The 10397-nt window shown below is 38.4% G+C and overlaps 1 protein-coding gene and 1 pseudogene across 1 annotated transcript; one reads left to right on the forward strand and one right to left on the reverse strand.

Annotated features, from left to right (window-relative positions):
- The first annotated feature begins 2600 nt into the window (after positions 1-2600).
- Positions 2601-5537, forward strand: LOC122064597. Its single transcript, XM_042628323.1, has 3 exons — positions 2601-2661; positions 2756-2927; positions 3105-5537. The coding sequence occupies exons 2-3, from the start codon at positions 2915-2917 to the stop codon at positions 5225-5227; spliced, it is 2136 nt and encodes a 711-aa protein (XP_042484257.1). The 5' UTR covers positions 2601-2661; positions 2756-2914; the 3' UTR covers positions 5228-5537.
- Positions 5538-7675: 2138 nt separating this feature from the next.
- LOC122064601 lies at positions 7676-8940 on the reverse strand (annotated as a pseudogene).
- Between the last annotated feature and the right edge of the window lie 1457 nt (positions 8941-10397).

Here is a 10397-nt window from a genome sequence, read left to right on the forward strand (position 1 = left end):
GATTTAAACATCAAACCTCATTAGTTTTTGACTCCAATGTGGTAAAATGCTAACCTCATTTGCTTATGATAGGTTCCACTAGAATCTACGTTTCTCACGTCGGATCTCACCCGTACCGAACGTGAGCTTTTGTACCCAACAAGTAAGTGGGGAGAGGACATTTGACCTTATTTTAAGCTTGTTTTTGTATCATTAAATTGTATCTAGACTAGCCATGTTATCATGCAAATTATGTGTAGATTAGTCATCCTCGTATGCCATTCGCACGCATTGCTTGTGCATTCTAAACAAATGATTTATGATATGCGTGTTGTGCTTTACATTATCAATGCTAAATGATTGATGTGTTTATGTGATGAACGGTTGGATTACTGTGCATGATGCATTAATAGACTAGACGCCGTAGTCGGCTTGAAAACGAGTGTATTGGTGGCCCGTGGTATGAAACGCAGTGGTACTATGCAATTGTACTTTGTCATATAGAAGCATGCGGATTAGGGTTATCATTCCTTGTGCTACGAATCTTCCCAACAAGGGTTGAGATGTTGGGTTATCACTTGGGGGGAAGCAGTGGCCGCGGTTGTCGGGTCACTGTGGTGATTAGATATACACCCGGCTGGTCATTAGGACAGTCGGCAACCTCAGTGGTATATTCAAGATGGTCAATCGTATTGCTTTTAAATTGCTGGGGTCAACACCTTTACTTTTCTATCATTTACTTTTATGTTGAGAGCCGGTAGTCGGCATGCTTTACTTTTCTGAGTACTCACGGTGGGCCTTCTACGACAACCCTATGGGCATATCGCGGGATGGAGTTCGCTGATCGTACCTGGGGCATATGCACACTGTGGTTGTAAATAGCACATAACCAAAGACTTAGTAATGTTGTTTAGGTGGATAAGATTTAAAATGAATTGCATAGCATATAGTGCATATGGATGTGATTGTTGTGTGGTCTTTCTTTTCACTTACTGAGCTAGTGAGCTCATCTCACGTGCGCACCTCTTTTAGATGATTTTACAGGTCACCAGCTTGAAGATCAGGAGTCGGGCCCCATTGTTGAGTTTCCTGATGAGGATTGGTGGGTCCCTGAGGAGTATGAGTACAGTGCTGATTGCATGTGCAAGGGCTGTGCTGCGGGATCGCAGTAATGACACTGTACAAGATTTCGCTTTTTGATTCTTTTGCTGACCTCCCCTTTTGTGTACTTGATACGTAAATTGTTGTTCTTTTTGTATAAATATCATGCCTGTGGGCCCACATGTGCTTAGCTATATACTACAATTTGGGTATCAAGTATATTGGGGATATTTACAGATAATTTAAGTCTTCCGCTGAACTTTTGAACACTTATCTTAGATGTGGGTATGCTGTGGTGGGGTACTGTATCAGATGATCCTAGCAAGTTTGGGTTAACCGGAGTTAACCCGGTCATTGGTCCGGTTCTGTTTGAACAAGGTGTGACATTACAAGAAGAAAACCCTTTGAGATCTTGATCCACTTTCAGCATGGCCATTAGCAGAACAGGAAATCAAAGCTAAAAGAAAAGGAGTTACATAAACCTGAATCGAGGCTTACGTTGGCCATCCCATTCAAGGTCAGAAATAATAAAAGCTGGAGCTATATCCCAGATATTTGAACTTCTCATGGAAGCGGCATGCTTAGCCAACTTATCCGCCAATATATTTATCTCGTGGAAATAATAGGAGATCGTCCATGAAGTGGAATCCAAATATCCCTTATACAACCAACACTTTTGCAAAAAGTACCATGGAATACTGTCTTTTAACACAAGGCACCGCCTAAGAGCCACATGCAGTCACCAATTAATCCCCTCCCTAATAGTGCAACCTCATGGTTACGTTGAAATTGCAAGAAAAGTTGACTGTGCAATTAATATTTTTTTTTTTAAGAGCCCCATGGTATTAAACAGAAAAGTTGAGTGTGCATTTAATATATATATATATATATATATACTTATTTATTTAAGAGCCCCATAGTATTAAACAACAGGTAACAAAGTGTTATCACATCGTCATGTTTTGGCACATGTATCACTTAACAAGCATACGGGAGTCATTAATTAGTAAAAACGAATCAACTGCTCTTATGATCACTTAGTTCTACGAATCAGTATCCAACATTTATTTTTTTTGTTTTTAAATATACCTATCTTTATCCTTATAATTATATAAGGTGGATAAATATTGGATGCTGACTCATACGATCAAGTGATCATAGGAGCAGCAGATCTGCCTTGGGGTGTACGTGCAAGGTAGCCTCCATTTTCTCCTTCGGGTCCCACAGAGATATTTTCCATTTATAAAAAAGTTGAAGTTTTGTGACACATGGTCCAAGCTTCTGCCGTTGGATTGGGTCGAGCATAACATTTTTTGCCCCTAATGAGGAACTGCTGATACCATGTACATACACGTCTACGAAACTATACCAAAAATCTTTGGAATCTTAAAAGCAAATCCAAAGATGCCTTGAGAAAAAGAATGCGGCTTGTGGATGTACTTCAACTTTCTGTTTTTATCTTTTATCAATCGATCGCTTGTGCTTCTCATCTACCTCTTTTTGCTCTCTATATTCAATTTAGAGATGGAAGCTTGAAGGCAGTGATGGATCTGGTCGGGCTTTTCAACGCCACTTGAAAATGTAGTGAAAAAATCTCACCTAAATTCGTAAATGTTCTGAAACTCTCATCTTTCTCGGTTTCTGGTATTATGATACTTCTTCCTGTTCCCTTCAGATGCCAATGGAGATTCTGAGAGACTGAATTTGCTGAAATCGGTCTGTTCCGAAGCATGTATTGATTTGCTCGACTTGAAGCTGTACGCATGTCTTCTTGAAAAGAGTATTACACTTTGAGAAAGATATTTTTGTTTTTGAAGAGCAGAATTACCTACCAATGCTGGGTATATGTAAGTTGTTTCATCACTTTTGGGGTTCTCTCTTTCTTACCCTTTTTTCTTCTGCTGTAATTTTGTCGACTGCTAGATCATTTCAATTTCTAGACTCGGGATAGCGCAAATCAACTTTTTTTAACTTGCTGAATTTTTCCCGTGTCTCCCCGTGCAACTAAAATTTGTGGGTTTCAGTCATTAGCAGTTTGGTCGTTATAGAGAAGAGGACCGGATTGGTGGAGGTTTTCTCAGAACGGGTTCAGAAGCTCTGGAATGAATGGGAGCTCCGAGTTCTGGTTCTTCTTAGCCTCCTGTTACAAGTCCTTCTCATCTTCTTCGGCAGCAGTAGAAAGTACACGGTTAGTATCTGGGTGCGGATCATTCTTTGGTTATCTTACTTGTCTGCGGAAACCGTGGCAACTACTGCCCTTGGTGCCCTCTCCCACGGTCAAGGACATCCTGGCAGTAATGAATTAACGGCTCTCTGGGCACCATTTCTTCTGCTGCACCTTGGTGGCCCTGACACCATCACTGCCTACTCCTTGGAAGATAATGAATTGTGGATGAGGCAATTTCTTGTACTAGTGCAACAAGTTTGTATTGCAACTTATGTTTTGATCAGGTCCTGGTATTATAGCAGAGTCTCCATTCTTACGGTCTTCATGTTTATCCCTGGAATTGTCAAGTATGGGGAAAGGATATGGGTTCTTCGGTTGGCAAGCAAGGAACAATTCAGAAGCTCTTTGCTAGATCCTCCAGATCCAAGCCCCAATTATGCCAAATTCATGAACGATTATGCTTCTAAGTATGCTGAAGAGTCCGGAGTCAGAGTCACCGGAAGAATGATTGCAGAAGTTATGATGCAGATGGAGGAGGGATCGCATACCCAAAGCGAAGAGGACGACGACTCACGTGCCCAAAGTGAAGAAGCTCAGCAGAAACCAAATCGGTTATCCAACCTTTCAGATGCAGAGGTTTTGCCTATGGCTTATAAATTCTTTGAGACATTCAAGCGTCTCTTTGCGGATCTCATCCTAAGTGAACACGACTGGAAGGAGAGCAGAGAATTCTTCCAAAAGAATTCATCTAGAACGGCTTTCAAAGTGATCGAGATGGAACTAGGGTTCATGTATGATTTACTTTACTCAAAAGCTGCCTTGGCTTATTCCTACAAAGGCTCCATATTGCGCTGCATCAGCTTCTCTTCCGTGATCTTTTTGCTTGTGGCCTTCTTGACGGGTGATAAAGTCCATCACTACTTGGACGTGGACATAGTCATAACTTACCTCTTGTTCATCGGAGCATTTATTATTGAAGTTTATGCTATCTTCATTCTGATTTCCTCTGACTGGGCATTCCTTTGGCTGAGGAAAAACAATGTGATCAACAGCATTCCACTAGTGTCGAATGCTTTGAAGAAAAGGCTGTCTTCCAGGAAAAGGTGGTCCAATTTCGTTGCGCAATATAATTTTATAAGTCTTTGCGTGAAAGATAAACCATCGAAAATACTACCTAAAATTCTGCGGCTTCTCTGTGTTGACAAATTACTAGAAAACTACTGTCACACATTTTATACAGAAGTCCTCTCCAGGTCAAAAGAATTTATATTCAAAGAGCTCCATATAAAATCAAGAAAAGTTGCGAAGATTGGTGATATCAAGAACTTGCGCACAAGTATAAGTGATAGTGTACTTCAGAAGATCGACCATCTCCGAGATAAGCTGAAGTGGAGTCTGAATGATGTAGATTTTAACAAAAACATTATTCTATGGCATATTGCTACAGATCTCTGCTATGAGTGCCATGATGATATTTCACCTATTACAGTAGGGAAACGGGAAACAAGCAAGTTATTATCAGATTACATGTTCTATCTTCTTATGAATCGTCCTTTTATGTTGCCTGAAGGGGTTGGCCAAAATTGGTTCCAAGATACTTGCGAAGATGCTAAGCAGTTTTTCAAACAAACAAAATCAGGATTCAACAAAATTGAAGCTTGTGAGAAGTTGCTAGAGTGGGGCACTAGTCGAACCATTGACCCAAAAGGGGAGAAGAGCAAGTCTGTACTATTTGATGCATGTAGGCTTGGAAATATTTTACGATCCTTGAAGGAAGAGGAGTCGGACAAATGGGAGATAATGAGTCTAGTGTGGCTCGAGATGCTAACTTATGCTGCAAGTCAATGTAGAAGGCCAAACCATGCTCAGCAACTTAGACGAGGGGGAGAATTTATCACTCATATATGGCTTCTAATGGCACATCTTGGTATAACAGAACTGTTTCAAATTCCAGAGGAGCGTGGGTCTGTGATATATTGATTTTGATTTCTAGGTAACTAGGCTAGAAGATATCATTGCAGCCATTATTGTTCTTAAATTTTGATTGCGTCATTGTCCTTACTTCTACCAAACAAATCTAATGTGTTTTTATCTCTTATTACGAGTCCTTGTTGAAACCTCATATGGTTCTTAGGTTAAAGGGGAAAAGATAATTTTGAAAACAACAGCACTGAATCATGTTATATTTTTTCCTCTTTACCTCTTATTTTGTATGTGTAGAAGGCAAGGGGCCTCCTGGAGATTATGTATTATAGTTGGGTTTGAAATTTAGTTCGCAAGTTGATGATTATTGGAAGTCTGACACCAACAATGTTAAAGCATAGGTTGAGCTCCATTTTGCATCATCAAAGGAAGAAATGAAGGAAATAGGCTTATTTTATTAGAAATAAGCATGTGTGTGTGTGTGGGTAATCATCTGAATAGACTTATTTTATTAGAAATAATATGGGTAGAAGCTAGGCATACAGGATTTTAAACAAATTTTATTTCTTTATTTTAATTATTATTAGGTGTTTTTATTAGGTTGGATTAGGATTCTATAAGTGCATTCCTGTTTTGAGTCGGTTTCCTTGTCAGTTTATTTACAGTTGTTATCTAATTAGTTAAGAATTCTGTTAAGCCTTTCCTTTTTAGTGTTTAAGTTTATTGTTGAGTTTTCTATATAAATTTGTAAGGGGACCTAGCATTATACACGGATTTTGATTAATAAAATGCTTTATCTTTGCTGCTCTCCCTCCTATGTGAAGAATCCCTTATGTTTGTTCAAGGCTAGTTGGTGTTTGATCCATCCATACCACCTTGTGCCAAGAAGCTCGGATGATCTTTCTTATTTAATTCTTCTTCGTCTTCCTCCTCCTCTATTAACCAAGTAAGTGTTCTTCTAATTTTCTGCAATTTAGATTCTTATGTGGGATTTCATACGCATGTCTTTTTTTTACTTGAAATTCAGTTGGAGGAATCTGGCCATCAGATCATCATCTTCAATTTTTTTGGAGTTGTTCCTCATCCTCAACGAGACTTTCCAGAAATTCTCACTGATCAGATATGTTGATATGGATATATTTTGGACTTCCTATTCTCCCCCTATTTGCAAGTTTAATACTGTCTATCTGATTATTGAATCAATTTACCGTTTCTACTGATTTTGTATTGCTGATATTTATATTTTATAACCAGAATCGAGTTGACATCATATTTCTATTCTCTGAGTTTTAATCCGAGTTGTGAATTTACTGTTATACCTCTCTCCTAGCACCACTGGGATTGCTTCATTAGTCTAGATCCATTCCTTGGGTCGATTTAATATTATCAACAAGTATTCTATACCATAAGACGTGGTGCGCCAGGTTAACAGCTGACACTTATTGTAATTAGCCATTACCCATCAATTTTTTTGAATAGATCCTCGCACATTCCTTACTTGGAATCTCCATGGAGCCGACCCCATTAATTTGGGATGAGGTTTTGGATGTTGTTGTTATTATTATTGTTGTTATGTGTCGGGTTTCCATTCATTTCCTCCTGGACTCGCACAATTTGTGTAATTTATTAGCGTGGTGGTTTTACTTAAGTTTCTTCCTAAAGACTTACCCTCATAACTTACAAATGACATTGGTGAGGACTATTGTGGAGATGATGTGAATATTGAACTTATTATTGATCAGTAGGAGGACATTGCTTATGGATTCGAAGAAGACAATGACTTCTATTTTTAGATGATATAAACTTTATTTTAGACTTTAAAGACGTAATTTAATTAAATATTACTTTAAGTTTGAAAGTTGGAATAGATAGTTGAACTTTGAATTTTAATATTATATTAGTTTAGTAAAATCTTGTTACACTTATATTGTGTGTGGATGTTATTCTAGTTCATTATAGCCTAAATATTAAAGATCCTAGGGACTGTTGATGTCTGAAAACCCTAGGCCGAGTTTGGGATCGTCATAGAGATAGAGAAAAGAAAGAAGGAGTGTGAATAAGAAATATTGGAGTCATTCTATCCACAAAATTTTAACCCCTTCAAATTATCATGTGACAAATATAAACATGAAGAAGTTTATTTCTAGTCCCCAAAAGGACCTTATACAAAATAAATAAATAAATAAAATAAGAAAGACAAGATTGCATTGGTTTGTTGTCCATAAACTCAAAGGAGATTATTAGGCAAGTGGTAGACATAATAGCAAATTCCATTCATACCTAGTTTTATTTTTGGAAAGAGTTTATACCTAATTCTTGCCACCCTTTTTTGAAGTGCCTATGAATGCACTTGGACCTTCATTTTTTCGTACTTTTTTCATCCTTTTAGCCAATAAAATAATAGAAAATCAATGAAACATATCTTTTGTAGCAAGACCCACAAAAAAACTCTAACCAATCATAAATCTATGAAAATAACTTGTTCAAAATGGAAGCCCACTAATCAACTAAAAAATCCCTCAAAAAAACTTTCTAATTGTAAATTGAAACCGTGTATACCTAAGTCCTCCATACAGTAGTAGGGACAGATGAAATTACAAAATGCAGTAATCATTCACGAGCAGCCACTACAACCTGTTTCCCAACATTAAACCCACTAAAGAGTCCAATAAGAGCTCTAGGTGCTTTATCAAGGCCTTCAACAGTATATTTTACATAAGCTACCTTTCCTTCTTTGATGAATGATGTAATGAAATAAAAAAAAACTTGTTGTAAAGGTTATGGTAGCTGAAAATCGTGAACCCTTCTATTCGAATCTGCTTAGTTATAAGGCAAAACAAATTTTGCACCCCCTCTGGCAATTCTAGATTGCATTGAAAGATCACCCCACACAAAGTAATGCGGCCACGAACTTTCATGTTGAGCAGGACTGCATCAACCCTCTTCCCACCAACATTTTCAAAGCAAATGTCGATGCCTTCAGAAAAGTACCTGGACAGAAGACGGAATCGTTTAATTACAAATTTCCAAACAAGGTAATGAGGAAGTTTAATATGATATTGAGATCTCTCTTATAAAGATACTAATACTGACCTTCTTAAAGCAGCATCCAAGTCATGCTCTTCTTTATAATTGAAAGCCTCATCAAATCCAAACTTGTTCTTTAACAGATCAACCTTAAGTTTTATTCCAAAAGAAATTATTAGCCAATGATCATAATCCTGTCTTCTTTTCATTTTTTTCCCCCTTTTTTGTCATAATAAATTTGTGATTGTCATCATCATATCTATCTACCGGAAATCCTAGGTTAATATGTCCATAGAAAGATGTGACTACGATGAAGACTCACCTTTTCTTAGCTTCCAGCACTTCCAACTATAAAATAGCCTAATAACTTGGCAAACTGTCCGACAAGTTGGCCAACTACACCAGATGCCGCCGATATGAACACACTGTTCATCTTCTTCTTTCTTAGGAGAGCACACCTCATGAAAACCAGCATAAGCAGTCATACCAGGAATCCCTAGGAAGCAACAAATGTGTAGTTAAGATGAATCGAGTTTAATACGTGATACATAAGATGATGTGCAGGCCACCAGTGAAAGAGAGAATAATCCCAGATTCATAGTCCCATCATCAAAGTACATGAGTTCCTACAGATCAGCACCGTGAAGATGCAATTTATACAATAATAATGAACAACTTCCCATATCATTGGGAGGATAGGCTCCATGATAAGGACACATTGCAGAAAACACACCAGAATCCATGGTATAGAGACAAGTGAAAGAAAAAAAATCATACGACAAGAATCAAAGAATTCCAGATGAACTCATAAGCCAAATAAAACAGGGTTTTCCACAAGCAAACAAACGAGATGTATACATCTATCTATATATATATATATATGTATATATTTGTTGGTGTTTGATGTCTTGTATTTCGTCGCAGTTTAATCCAGGGAGTACTGGTGCAGCACCTAGACAGCCAAGACGGCGATCCCGCTTGATAGTGAAGCAGGATCTCATCTCACCGGGGACGTAGGCAACCTTGCCGAACCTCGTAAAATCCGTGTGCATTGTTTGTTTTGTTTTTCCATTATCTTCTGCATCGTTTTAGGGTTGTATTTCTACAAATTGGTATCAGAGCTCTAGGTTTCCGTTTTCTAGGGTTTACTATCACGATGGCAGGGAAGGGATCGAATGTCAAGTATGACATCGAGAGGTTTAATGGGAAGAACAATTTCACCCTCTGGCGTCAGAGGATGAAGGATCTTCTGATACAGCAAGGTTTGGCGAAAACGTTGTTGGGGAAGTCGAAGAAACCTGCAAAAATTACTGACGAAGATTGGGAAGAGATGGAGGAAAAGGCGGTAAGTGCTATTCGATTAAATCTTTCTGATGATGCCCTACAATATATTGTAGGTACCGAATTTGCACCGCAGTTATGGGCGAAACTTGAAAGCATCTACATGACAAAGTCCTTAACGAACAAGTTGTTTGTGAAGAAGCAATTGTATTCTCTACAGATGGAGGAAGGTACGGATCTATTAGAGCATCTTAACATGTTCAATCAGATTGTGAGTAAACTTGCAAACCTAGAGGTTAGGATCGAGGATGAAGACAAGGCGTTACTGTTTCTGTCGTCGTTCCCAAAATCATATGATCACCTAGTAACGACTCTCTTGTACGGGAAGGAGACCCTTGAGATGGATGAAGTCGCAACTGCCCTCATGTCCAATGATACAAGGAAGAAGGCCAGTAGTACGAAATCTCAATGAGAAGGTCTTTTCGGAGGTGACAAGGAGATAGAAAGAGGGAGATCAAATCAGAAGGGGTTTGGGAAGAGTCGATCGAAATCAAAAGGGGCAAAGACAAAGGTCTCTTGTTACTATTGCAAGAAGGAAGGTCATCTGAAGAGAGAGTGCTTGAAGAGGAAGGCAGACTTAAAGAAGAAAGGTGTAGATAAGACATCTGAGGAAGCTAGCGTGGCTGACAGTTCAGATGGAGATGATGGAGATGTACTCTCTATATCATCAGGTAAGAATCAACCTTCTGATTCTTAGATTTTAGATTCTGGATGTTCATATCACATGTGTCCACATAAGGATTGGTTTGATACATATCAACCATATAATGGTGGGTCTGTCCTAATGGGGAATGATGCCGTATGCAAGACCATTGGGATAGGCACTATCAAAATCAAGATGTTTGATGGGATAGTAAGA

The sequence above is a fragment of the Macadamia integrifolia genome, unplaced genomic scaffold, assembly GCF_013358625.1.
Source record: "Macadamia integrifolia cultivar HAES 741 unplaced genomic scaffold, SCU_Mint_v3 scaffold1689, whole genome shotgun sequence".
Classification (NCBI taxonomy): domain Eukaryota; kingdom Viridiplantae; phylum Streptophyta; class Magnoliopsida; order Proteales; family Proteaceae; genus Macadamia; species Macadamia integrifolia.